This window comes from Nyctereutes procyonoides, unplaced genomic scaffold (genome assembly GCF_905146905.1).
Source record: "Nyctereutes procyonoides isolate TBG_1078 unplaced genomic scaffold, NYPRO_anot_genome, whole genome shotgun sequence".
NCBI lineage: Eukaryota > Metazoa > Chordata > Mammalia > Carnivora > Canidae > Nyctereutes > Nyctereutes procyonoides.
In genome coordinates this window covers 42,061,141-42,074,277 of record NW_026575049.1, presented here as the reverse complement: position 1 = coordinate 42,074,277, position 13,137 = coordinate 42,061,141, and the positions used below count along the sequence as shown (strand labels likewise).

The window sequence follows — 13,137 nt, the reverse complement described above, 5'->3', positions numbered from 1 at the left end:
TGTGCCAGTACCACACTGTCTTGATGACCACAGCTTTGTAGTACAACCTGAAATCTGGCATTGTGATGCCCCCAGATATGGTTTTCTTTTTTTTAAAATTCCCCTGGCTGTTTGGGGTCTTTTCTGATTCCACAGAAATCTTAAAATAATTTGTTCTAAGTCTCTGAAGAAAGTCCATGGTATTTTGATAGGGATTGCATTATACGTGTAAATTGCCCTGGGTAACATTGACATTTTCACAATATTAATTCTGCCAATCCATGAGCATGGAATATTTTTCCATCTCTTTGTGTCTTCCTCAATTTCTTTCAGAAGTGTTCTATAGTTTTTAGGGTATATTTTGAGAACCATTTGAATGGTAAATGGTTCTCCAACCTTTTATTTTCAGGTTGTAGGTGTCCTTCTGTCTAAAATGAGTCTCTTGTAGACAGCAAATAGATGGGTCCTGCTTTTTTATCCAGTCTGAAACCCTGCGCCTTTTGATGGGGTCATTAAGCCCATTCACGTTCAGAGTTACTATTGACAGATATGAGTTTAGTGTCATCATGATATCTATTTAGTCCTTGTTTTTGTGGATTGTTCCACTGAACTTCTTCTTAAAGGGGAGTTTTAAGAGTCCCCCTTAAAATTTCTTGCAGAGCTGGTTTGGAGGTCACATATTCTTTCAGTTCCTGCCTGTCTTGGAAGCTCTTTATCTCTCCTTCCATTTTGAATGAGAGCCTTGCTGGATAAAGTATTCTTGGTTGCATGTTCTTCTCATTTAGGACCCTGAATATATCCTGCCAGCCCTTTCTGGCCTGCCACGTCTCTGTGGAGAGGTCTGCTGTTACCCTAATATTCCTCCCCATGAAAGTCAGGGACTTCTTGTCTCTTGCTGCTTTAAGGATCTTCTCTTTATCTTTGGAATTTGCAAGCTTCACTATTAAATGTCGAGGTGTAGAACGGTTTTTATTGATTTTAGGGGGGGATCTCTCTATTTCCTGGATGTGAATGCCTGTTTCCCTTCCCAGATTGGGAAAGTTTTCAGCTAGGATTTGTTCAAATACATATTCTGGCCCTCTGGCCCTTTCGGCGCCCTCGGGAACCCCAATTAAACGTAGGTTTTTCTTCCTTAGACTGTCATTTATTTCCCTTAATCTGTCTTCATGGTCCCTTAATTGATTGTCTCTTTTTTCCTCAGTTTCCCTCTTTGCCATTAACTTGTCTTCTATGTCACTCACTCGTTCTTCCACCTCATTAACCCTCGTCGTTAGGACTTCTAGTTTGGATTGCATCTCATTCAATTGATTTTTAATTTCTGCCTGATTGGATCTAAATTCTGCAGTCATGAAGTCTCGTGAGTCCTTAATGCTTTTTTCTAGAGCCACCAGTAGTTGTAGAATAGTGCTTCTGAATTGGCTTTCTGACATTGAAGTGTAATCCAGATTTTGTAACTCTGTGGGAGAGAGGGCTGTTTCTGATTCTTTCTTTTGAGGTGAGGTTTTCCTTCTAGTCATTTTGCTCAGTGCAGAATGGCCAAAAACAAGTTGTATTGGAACACGGGGGAGTATCACTGGTCCGTCTAGCTGGTCTTCTGGGGGAGGGGCCTGCTGTGCTGATTTTCAGGTGTTAGCACTTGGGGGAGCTGCTCTGCCCCTGCCTGCTACAGGGCTCAGCGGGGGTTGTTTACCCCGTGGGGCCCCAGGAGGAACAGCAGCAGTTGCTATGGCAACTCTGGAAGCCTGGATTTAGCCTCCGCAGGAACTACGGGGCTCGGGGCTCTCTGTTCTCCGTCTGCAGGGCCTGGAGGCTCCGGGGCGGGGCCGCTGATCTGCTCAGCTCGGGGCAGGAGCGTCCTTGCTGTCCTGGGCCCTCCGGGCCTCTGCCTGTCCCAGGGGGAGGCCGGATCCTGGGCTGTGTCCCGCCCTGTGCTCCGGGCCTGCGCTGTTGGATTCGCGCTCCCGCCCTGCAGCTCCCTCCCTGGAGCCGCTCCCGAGCCCCTCCGAGCTGCTCCGGTCCCGGGTCGCGCTGCAGCCCTTAGGGAGCTCGGCACTCCTGCGCTCGCAGGTGTCTGTTAGTGTCCCAGGGAGCCTGAGGGCATCCCCGCTCTCCTGGGTCCTGCTCTAACTCCCTGCGAGCCCCTTTCCGCCCGCCCGGGAAGGTTGGTGCAGCTCCTGCTTCTCCGGGACGGGGCTCTCCTGTCCTGGGGACACTCGCCCCGGCCTCAGCCCGGCTCCTCGCGGGGCCCCTCCCCCTCGGAGGCCTTTTGTTTCTTTATTTCTTTTTCCCCGTCTTCCTACCTTGATAGAAGCGCGGACTCTTCTCACTGTAGCATTCCAGCTGGTCTCTCTTTAGATCTCAGGCTGAATTCGTAGATTTTCAGGATGATTTGAAGGTTATCTAGGTAATTTGGTGAGGACAGGTGATTTGGGGACCCTGCTCTTCCGCCATCTTGCCCCATGTTCACCTCTTGAAGGAAAACATACCATTTTAAGCTTTTAAAACCGATTGAATGAGATTCTTTGTGTTTTAGGTTTATCAGAAAGCTTTTTGTTTTATTTTGAATGTCTTTATATTCAAAAGAAAAGTCAGAGGATGTTTTCCTTTGGAAAACATGACTAGCTAGGAATAACTGAAGGAATTAAATAATTTCTATTTAAAGCAAAGAAACCTGTTTCCCAGTTGGCCAAAATATAATGATTTTTGTTATCAGTGTTAAAAAATGGTTGTGTTCTTAGCTATTGTATATTTGTTGTAAATGATATACTAGTAAAAACCACTCACTTCTTTTTGCTTCTAAATAGAAAAGGCAAAAGATGCACAATAAAAGATCTTACTTAATTTTCTTTGAAGAAGAAAGCTCTAGTAACACTGCTTGGATGAGATTCTCAGATTTCTTACCTCAAGTTTCTGGTTGCTCATGAAGTCATGGGGCTGGAGGAAATGGTTTTGTTTGTTTTATTTTCTGTTAGCTAATTTTAAAAAAGAAAGACCTCCCTCCCAGGGGTGCAAGGCCATGCTCAGGGCCAGGTGGCATGAACAACAAGTAGCACCATGGCAGTAGAGAAAGGCCTCAGTGCAGAAAGCCTTAGCTCCTGAGTCCTTTGGCACATAGGTGGTTACTCTGTGTTGTCCTCCCTAGATTTGATTTTGAATAGGGTCCTCTTTTTTTCTCTTTTTTTAAGATTAAAAAAACGTATAAAGGCATTAAGCTAGCAAATGACAGGCAACAAGTGCATTGTACGGGGCAGTATAGGTGTTCTAATTTTTTTTAAATTTTTTATTTATTTATGATAGTCACAGAGAGAGAGAGAGAGAGAGAGGCAGAGACACAGGCAGAGGGAGAAGCAGGCTCCATGCACCGGGAGCCCGACGTGGGATTCGATCCTGGGTCTCCAGATCGCACTCTGGGCCAAAGGCAGGCGCCAAACCGCTGCGCCACCCAGGGATCCCGTGTTCTTTTTTTTTTTAAGATTTTATTTATTTATTCATGAGAGACACAGAGAAAGAGAGGCACAGAGACACAGGCAGAGGGAGAAGCAGGTTCCATGCAAGGAGCCTGATGTGGGACTCGATCCTGGGTCTCCAGGATCACACCCCGGGCTGCATGCGGCGCTAAACCACTGCGCCACCGGGGCTGCCCGGGATCCCGTGTTCTAATTTAATAAAGATTCCTTGGCCAGTAAAGTTGTAATTTCTAAACAGACAAGAACTCAGTTCTGTTTATGGCCCCACCCCTACCCACAGGAAGCTCCTGTATTTTTATGCATTGAATTCTAAGAGCAGGCAGTGCAGGGAAAAGAAATAAAAATGAAATGTATGTAATAAGAGAGGAAGGTGAGCCAAAAAGCTGACTCAGGACTGTATTGAGAATAGTGGTGATGTAGTACTCAGCTGAGAGAGACCAGGTACCAAGTAATCCTCTCTATCCAGGGGTTCCACATGTAAGACATTTCTGTACATTTCTCAGGAAATTATTTTAAATGTTTTCCTTCAAGAGTGAATGCTTGTTACAGTGGTGGGCAGGGTCAGGGGAAACCCAGAAGGAATACTGAAACTATAATAAATACCTGCTTTTATACCCATTATAAATATTTGTATCTAATATCTCCAGCAGCTTCATCCCAAACTTTTTTTGTTTGTTTGTTTGTTTGTTGCCAAACTTTCTTATTTCTTATTGAACTTTGCGGTAATAATATCAGCTTCCTGTGTGTGTCTTAAGAAATGTCATGGCTGTGTATTCTTTAGAGCTGTGTAGTCTAACATAGTAGCCACTAGCCACGTGTAGCTATTTAAACTTAAATTAACTTCATTGAAATAAAGTTGAGGACTAAGTTCCTCATTTTTACTAGTCACATTCCAGGTACTCAATAGCAACATGTGGCTAGTGGCCACTCTATAGAATAATGCTGAGACAGAACATTTTCATCATCCCAGAGAATCTGTTGGATGGTACTAGTCTAGAGTCTAGAGGCTAACATTTTTCATATTCATGGGAAGAATTGGTTTAATTTTGTACTTCATACTGTGGAAGTGCTTTATTGACAGATGTCTGGGGCTGGATGAGACAAGTGTCCAGACAGGTGCCCAGTGTATGCCAATATTCTATTCTGTGGGGTTATATAGGATTACCTGGATTAGGGATGCCTGGGTGGCTCGGTGGTTGAGCATCTGCCTTTGGCTCAGGGCTTAATCCCATTGCGGAGATTGAGTCCCACATCGGGCTCCCTGTTAGGAGCCTGCTTCTCCCTCTGCCTGTGTCCCTGCCTCTCTGTGTGTCTCTCATGAATAAATAAATAAATAATCATTAAAAAAAAAAGATAGCCTGGATTAGGAAAGGCTGTCAGAGTGAGTCTGGTGATTAGTAGCACCAACCTCCCTGTTGGTGGAATGCACAATTGTGTCTGTTTAATACTATAGTGTGTTAGAGGCAGTGGTCCTTCCAGGTGGTGCTTGCTAGCTAGGTGACACTGGGCAAGTCCCTTAACTCTTCTTCTTTTTTTTTTTTTTAACTATATTTATGTTGTAGACTTTTTAAAAGATTTTTCATTTATGTATTTATTCATGAGACACACAGAGAAAAAGGCAGAAACATAGGCAGAGGGAGAAGCAGGCTCCACACAGGGAGCCTGATGTGGGACTCGATCCTGGGACTCCAGGATCACACCCTGGGCCGAAGGCAGGCACCAAACCACTGAGCCACCCAGACGTCCCTCACTTAATTCTTCTGAACATGTTTTCTCATCTGTAAAGTAGGAGTGAAATAACCTACTTCCTGGATATGTTATGAGAATTACATTAGATAACAGAAATGGAATAAAGGAGGTCAAACACTTGGCACAATGCAAGACTAGTGGTAAGCATGTGTGCAGGAGTGGTTTCTTACATTCATAGTAATAATACCAGCATTTCTTATGCTTGTTGATGTCAGTTTCTCTTTTTCATGATATTTGCTTCCTTTCCTTTCCTTTCCTTTTTTGTTTTTGTTTTTTGCTTCCTTTCCTTTTCTTCTTTTTAAGTTATTCCTCACCTTTCTTTGCTCTACTTCTGTTCTCTTTTATTCCTTTGTCGTCTTTTCCTTCTGACTTAAGGGCCCTGAATAATTCTGTTGGTGATATGCAAGGATAAAGAATCTCCTGTCCCTTGGTTGCTATAATACAGTGAAGGATAGGGAATAGTCTGTCACCAAAATGGAACCACACTGTGTGAAGATTCGCAGACACACATCACCTTTGACCAGTATTTATGAAGATGCTAGTACATAGGGGCAGTGTGGAAATAGCTGGGCAGTAGAGCCAGGGTCTGTGAGCTCCCCTCATTAGCACCTACCTGTAACTGGTCAGCAAACTGTCATGAAAGCTGTAAGGGGAAGATTCCTACTGATACATATCTTTGCTCCCCTAGCAACAAAGGAGAGAGCGGGAAGCTAGAAGGCAACAAGAACGTGAACAGCGAAGGAGAGAACAAGAAGAGAAGAGGCGTCTGGAGGAACTGGAGAGAAGACGTAAAGAGGAAGAAGAGAGGAGGCGGGCAGAGGAAGAAAAGAGGAGAGTTGAAAGAGAACAGGTTAGTTCACAAGAGAATGTTCTACCCATGAATTTGTGAAGTTTGCTGCTTAGTAGAGTTGAGGGATTTGGGGTAAAAAGTACACGCATGTGTATGAGCACCTCCAACACATTCAGGACTTGAGAGGTTTCAAAATGATGAAGCACAACTTGAAGCATAGCAATACATTGAGTCTCATCTTTAAAAAAGGGTGGTTAAATCTTTACATTTACAAACATTGAAACCCGTTGAGTCGTCTCCAGTGTGATACCTAAAAAATTTCTGAATATGTCTTATGGGCTTTGGCTTACATGCTTTGAACCCCAGATATCTGGATGATGATTAGCCTTTTCTTTAATGACATTAGAAACCAACCACAAGAAATGTTTGAAGTAGCCAGTGGCTGAATATTGTGATAAACATTGTTGCTTATAATGCAGTATATACTGATGTGGATCAAAAAAACTAATAACATTGTGGTTTTTGTTTAGCCAGAAAAGATCATCATGTTTTGGTAATAAGTATATTGATGCCAGCTATAGTTGTATTTAGAAGTCTCTGTTCCCTGAACCACCTGTGCAAATAAAACCTGACTGTACTTTTGTGTCTGTGCTTCCATGTGAGCCCCTCAGAGCCTCTTCACCTCTCCCGTCTTTGAATTGATCATTCTTTGTTATGAGGTTTTAGTAAAAGAAAAAAGATATGAATGGGGCCAATTTAAATAATACTTGAAATTCATACTTAAAATGCTTATCAACAACGGTATTAATTTCCAAAGTTGATTATTCCGCTGTTTTCCTCAGTACTAATCATATGCTTAAGCTTCTCTCCATGTTTTCCAGTTCTTAGGAATTTAAGTGATACTTTTCATTTGTTACCTTACTGACATTATTGACTGTGATGTATTTTGGGTTTTTGTGGTAGTTGTTCTTTTGGGTTTTTTTCCACATTCTAGTTTTTACTTGGGGACTGCAAAGAGGAGTAAAAGTGAGCTTTTGAAAATTAAAATTTTTTTTAATTTTTATTTATTTATGATAGTCAGAGAGAGAGAGAGGCAGAGACACAGGCAGAGGGAGAAGCAGGCTCCATGCACCGGGAGCCCGACGTGGGATTCGATCCCGGGTCTCCAGGATCGCGCCCTGGGCCAAAGGCAGGCACCAAACCACTCGAAATTAAATTAATTTCCGAATCCCGAAGGGATCGGATCCCGAAAATTAAATACCCTAGGAATAAATCTTGTAATTAGATGGTGAGAAGAAGGTATGAGAGTAATACTTAATCTTTAATGTTCTAATGGCAGTCGTTAGCTTTTGAGTACAGCAAGTATTCTTTACCTCTTCCTGAAAAAAATAATAGCATCAGAGTAGTTTCATTCTGCTTTCCTTATTTGTAAAATATTCCCCATGTTAACAGTGCTGTGAGAAATTTGTCATTTCTGCATTGTGTGTGCATGTTTGTGTACATGTATAATTCTGTGTGCTCACTATTAGTTAGGACCTTTATGATTTGGATAGATGTGAATTTCCTGGTTGTTCTTGTGTTTTGGAAGGCAAAAACCAAACAACTGTGCCACTTTGATCTTTTAAGTTACAATTCAGTTCTGTCTAGTTCAATGAGATGAGTTGGAATTCAGATTTCCTTTCTCAGCTATTGCACGGGAAGGCCACATACCACGCAAGGACAGTGCTTGGCATAGCATGTGCAATGGAGGGGCTTGGAGTCCAGGTTGGAATCAGATTGGCTTTTTGGGGGGAAACTTATTTTGTAAGATAAGGGTTTCTAAGGAAATATGTATGTCATGATTTGTGTTACCCAACATTCTCTCTGCCAGAATTATTGGTTAACTAAAACTTCTGTCCAGCCCAGGTATATGGCTATTTTTATTTTAAAGTGTGTGCCATGGTACAAGTGGGTGGTCAGCATTAGACATGGTAAAGCGATCATCTGAATTTCAGAAAAAAATTTCTCCTCATAGCCCTTTAGTCTACTCCTCTTATGGAGTAGTTGGCTTTTTTTCCCTTTTGAAAAGGAAGGAAACTTCTTTCATTCGTATTTCAAAGTTGTTTCATGTCTGTCGCCTATTTGAGCCTCACAAAAAAATGTTGAGAATTCTGAGAAAATATTCTTGATACTCATTTGAGTCAAATGAAGAGACTGAGAAAATGGGAAGGCTTTCTAGGGGTCCAGGTCTCTTGATTTCCTAGTCTCTTAAATATGCATGCAACTTCAAGGCTGGATTTCTCCTCTTTACATATTTTGAGTGTGTTTGCCTGTTTTCATTGTTGCAGAGACTTGTTCTCCTCCCCTTAAAAATAGGCTCCCCACCCCCACCCCTTCACCTGCCCTAGAAATACACACACTGTCTCACAGTCTCATCATGAAGAGCCTGGGCTTGTTTATTTGTGAGAAATCACCTGAGTCTGGTGTCTACAGAGCATGGCTTTCAGAATGTAGTCATTCTGGGTACCTTCTGTTTCATCAGAGAAAACACAAATCATGTTTGTTCTGTTTTAATATTAAACAGGTTTTGGGCTGGGGTGTTAAAAATTGGCAATCTATGCCAGTTATAAATAATGACTAATAAGAGCCCTCTGGGGCAATGTGAACCCCTCTGGTTTCTTACCTAATTAAACTCTTGGTTTCTTTGGAGTCTGCCATCCTTAAGAGGAATTATGGTCCTTTGTATTTAACAGTTGTGTTTGAACAAAAATTTTTAGATACCTTTGTATATATCAGTGGAGTGTATATCATCGTTTGTTAGACTCTTTAGGTCTTGGCCAATTTGAACATCTTAGGGAAAATCCTTCAGCATGCACTTTATAATATATTCTTCACTATTGCCACTGAAGACCATTGGGGCAAATGGTTCTTGGTGCTCCATTCAGGTGGTTCTGATACTTTCCTTTTGGATAAATTGATTGCTGGGTAATTTCTGTGTGACAGGAGTATATCAGGCGACAGCTAGAAGAGGAGCAGCGGCACTTGGAAATCCTTCAGCAGCAGCTGCTCCAGGAGCAGGCCATGTTACTGGTAACGCCCTGTATCTGTCTTGTTCCATAGCATTAGGGCTCACTGATCCATCCCTCCCCTGAGCTTTGGGCATAGCTGTGGTGATCACCAGACCATTTTGGTTAGTGCTGTGGGCTGACAGGCTCAAATGGAAACGTCCTCTGTGGTCATGCTACTTTGGGCACATTTCAAGGTGGTATTTATTTATTTATTAATTAATTGTTTATTTATTTATTTATTTATTTTCCTGTTAAAAAATAGTTAAACTTCTCTCTGGTAGATAGCAAGGTTTTGAACAGAACTTGGCATTCGGTGAACAAACTAAAATGTTAAGGGCTGAAAGCACATGCCATAGGATTTTTGTCAAGTATTTCCTACTTTGAAACCACCGAAATCAGCTTTTAATTGAATTCTCTCTCTGTCCAGTGATATTATGGTTAGCAACAAGCTGTCAGATTTTTCCACAGGTAATATGCTATTTAAAATCCCAGTCATTTTGCTCTGTTACCAACAAGGGGGGAAAAGGGCATTCATTGTCTTTTTAAAAAGTTGAGAATGAATCCAGAGAAGAGGCGAGCTCTGCAGTGTCCCATAGATTTAGTGTTCTCCTCTCCCTCTCCAAGGAGTGCCGATGGCGGGAGATGGAGGAGCACCGGCAGGCAGAGAGGCTCCAGAGGCAGTTGCAACAAGAACAAGCATATCTCCTGTCTCTACAGCATGACCACAGGAGGCCGCACCCGCAGCAGCAGCCGCCACCGCAGCAGGAAAGGAGCAAGCCAAGCTATCACGCTCCGGAGCCTAAGCCCCACTATGAGCCTGCTGACAGAGCTCGAGAGGTATTTTCTTTCTTCTGTTGCTTAAGCATTGATCCAGTGTTGATTATTCCCTGGAAAGTAATAGAATGACTCTTAGGAACTGTATAATATTAAGGCTACAATGGGCACTGGTTATGAGCCCATTGGTTTTCTAGCTGAGAAATTGTGGATGGGGGAAGCGAAAGGACACTTGCCTAAGGTCTCTTACCTGGTTAGTGGTTTTTATACCCATAGACGGATGATTAGAGTGCCTGTTAACAAATTGCAGATGAACACTGACCTAAACAGAAAGGAGATTATATGGCAGAATCATTTCTTCTAATGTAAATGAAGGGAATAGTGGCTTGGTTAGCTATTTCTCCAAAATTGCAATGAAAATAAAGTGTGTCTGTAGCCCAGTTTACTAACTTTTTAAAGATGATTTGTTACGGAACTACCCGGAGCCTTATTGTAAGGATGTGGGGAAGCAGTAACTGTTTAAGGATATTAGGAATATGGGGACCTGGGCGGCTTGTAGAATGTATTTAAACCTGGCTATAGGTGGCATCCTTCTACCATGTCTCACCCTCCCAGAGAGTAGATTCTAGGAGCAAGTGTTCTGCTTATTCTGGAATGCTAGTGTTCTTGGTAGAATGAAATGTGTTTTGAATTCTTGATGATAATCTTTTAATCTGTTGGTTAAGTTGGTTGTGACATTAATTTTTTTCCCTAGTTTATTATCATGAATAATCTAAAAATTCTTGCCAGCAGGAGATTTTAAAGGCTTAATTTTTATCTTCTTAAGTATTCTTTATCTCAAATCACATTTTAACCTTATTTTATTTGCTCCCTCTTTTTTTAAAGCCCCCCCTTCTCTTTCCTTGTAGTTGGAGAAAAGACGAAATTTCTCCCTAGGGCCTTTCCACCTTCAGGCTTTCTTTAGCATCTCTGCTTTTCCCTACTAACACTGAGTTATGTCTTCTAATTCTCTGATGCAGGTGGAAGATAGATTTAGGAAAACTAACCACAGCTCCCCTGAAGCCCAGTCTAAGCAGACAGGCAGAGTATTGGAACCACCAGTGCCTTCCAGATCAGAGTCTTTTTCCAATGGCAACTCCGAGTCTGTGCATCCTGCCCTGCAGAGACCAGCTGAGCCACAGGTAGCAACAGCCAGGTGGCTGTGGACTGAGGAGACTCATACACTAGCTCACTGAGCCACGGGCCTGCTTGTAATGTTTTCAGTTTGGTTTGTTACCATACTTACGAGGAAAAGACACTAGCAGGAATGATTTTAGATGAACATACAGGCAGTATACCCTCAGAAAAGAGAAAAGAAGGATTTTTAAAAAAGATTTTTATTGTACTTGTTAAAGAATATCTAGATTCAGTGATTTCTTCTTTTAGTCTATCTTCCCTAACTCAAATGTTCATAAACAAGTGCTTAATACAAAAAACTTTCAGTTTAGGTTTTGGAAAGTTAGTATCAAAAGTATATAGAGGGAGAAACAGAACCTTTTCTTAACCTTTGATCTTGGCTCCTGGCCAGTTCCACAAGTGGGCTTTAGAAAGCCAGTGTCTGTCCTGAAATTGCATATGGAATTTCTTGGTTTGTCCAGCTGTGCATATTTTTCTGGGAAAGGGGCCTTTTATTAGATTCTCAAAAAGTTCAAGATCCAAAAGAAGGTATGATCTAGAACGTTAACTATGCATTTCCCTGTAGTGGGTCAGGGGGAAAAGTCATGACTTCTCATTGGGCTGGCCATACCATTCTGCATAGTCTAGGTGAAGGAGAAGCCCATGGACTGAGGGCCATGTGGTTAAGAGAGAACCCTCTGAACTGTCCAGAGAAGAAAGGTAACAACAGGGATTACCCATGTCAGAGATCTGAAAGATCCTTGAAACACAAGTCCCCATTCTCTTACTGAAAATAAGTGACTTTAGACATTTTGCTCCTTGAAGCCGTGTCATCTGGAATATTGGGAACAAGTTCTTAAGCTGCATGTGTTAGGGGATGAAAGTTCATATTCTTGCGATAGAAATAGCTGTGGTATTTTTAAAAACAAATCCAAGTGAGGGGGGAATTCTTAAGAAAAAGAAAGAAAAAAGAAGAACCAGACCTAAGCAAAGGGCATGTTTGTGGGGGTGGGAGGTTTTATAGGCAGGGAGATATTTACATGGGGTCAGCAGTCCCTTTAGCCACAGAAGAGCTGACTGACCCACAAGCCCAGAGAGTGAGGAAAGCAGGACAGAGAGAAGGGAAAAGAGACTGGTAGAGTTGGTTTGACATCACTTGTATAGAGTCCAGGACTAAAATTTTTGTTCCGAAAGTTAAACTTAACCACAAATAGAAAATTTTTATCTGTTTGGCTACTAACAGTTTAAAAAATAGGAGTTCTTGAATTATGTAGGCTACTTTTATATTCATGATTAACTAATGCAGTGCCTAGAGATAGTCTCCCTTTTCCTCCTTCTACCTAAAGTCGCTTTGGGCTGAAATCTATACTTAAAACATTCTTTGAAGACACTATTCACATAGGAGTCTGTCTTAAAATGCATTTTTTATTATAGTTACAGATAATACTTTCAGTTTCGTGTTTTTCCCCCGAAAGTTTTAAACATTTTAGCACTCTGGGATTATACCAATAAGTGGAATTTGTCACTCTTCCAGAAGTCCTAGAAATCATGACTTAGGATTTACTCTGAATCTTGCATTCAGACAGGTTAAACTGGTTGTGATGTGGTATATTTAGTTTTCATTAAATGCATTGAATAATGGATAGCGTAGCTAGAATTATGTAAATTACAATCTTGAACACTTATTTTAAAATGATAAAATACAATAAAGAAAATACAGATTATATCAGAGATTGTTCTACCAAATTAAAAGCAACCAGATTAACTCAGGTGACAGATTATTTGTCCTGTTTCTTCAGTTGTCAAGTAGAAGGCATATATACTCCAGTAGCAGTTAGTGGAGGGAACAGTAGTATTGAATATTCCTAAAGAAAACCAAATTCCTTTTTTTCATAACCACTGTGAACATGTATGGAGATCTCTAAGGTTTGAAGATTTTAGGACTTGGGAGAGGAAAGCAGCAAAGTTGTTGGTGTATTTGAAAAGTTGGGTATTTTTAAGTTATATTACTACAGTCTGCCAACACATAAGGGGTTTCTCTTTGCTAATGAAATGTGTTCTGTGGTCATTGGGTCTGAAACCTGACACTGCCAGGTGCCATGAGGGGATGGATCACTAGGTCTGCATGTATGGCAGTGTCTGTCTTGTGATTTTTTTTTTTTTCTTTCCTCCCTCT

At 41.6% G+C, this 13,137-nt stretch overlaps 1 protein-coding gene across 50 annotated transcripts in view; it reads left to right on the top strand.

Annotated features, from left to right (window-relative positions):
• The window catches only part of MAP4K4 (mitogen-activated protein kinase kinase kinase kinase 4), a 189,537-nt gene that overhangs the window by 147,685 nt on the left and 28,715 nt on the right, over nucleotides 1–13,137 (top strand). For 16 of the 50 annotated variants that reach the window (XM_055328845.1, XM_055328820.1, XM_055328819.1 and 13 more), the window contains exons 13-15: nucleotides 5,884–6,045; nucleotides 8,968–9,054; nucleotides 9,657–9,869. In XM_055328845.1, coding sequence (XP_055184820.1) covers nucleotides 5,884–6,045; nucleotides 8,968–9,054; nucleotides 9,657–9,869 — 462 coding nt within the window. Of the gene's footprint in view, nucleotides 1–5,883; nucleotides 6,046–8,967; nucleotides 9,055–9,656; nucleotides 9,870–10,825; nucleotides 10,988–13,137 lie in introns of all 50 variants that reach the window. The other 34 variants (XM_055328846.1, XM_055328844.1, XM_055328824.1 and 31 more) reach the window with 5 other exon arrangements.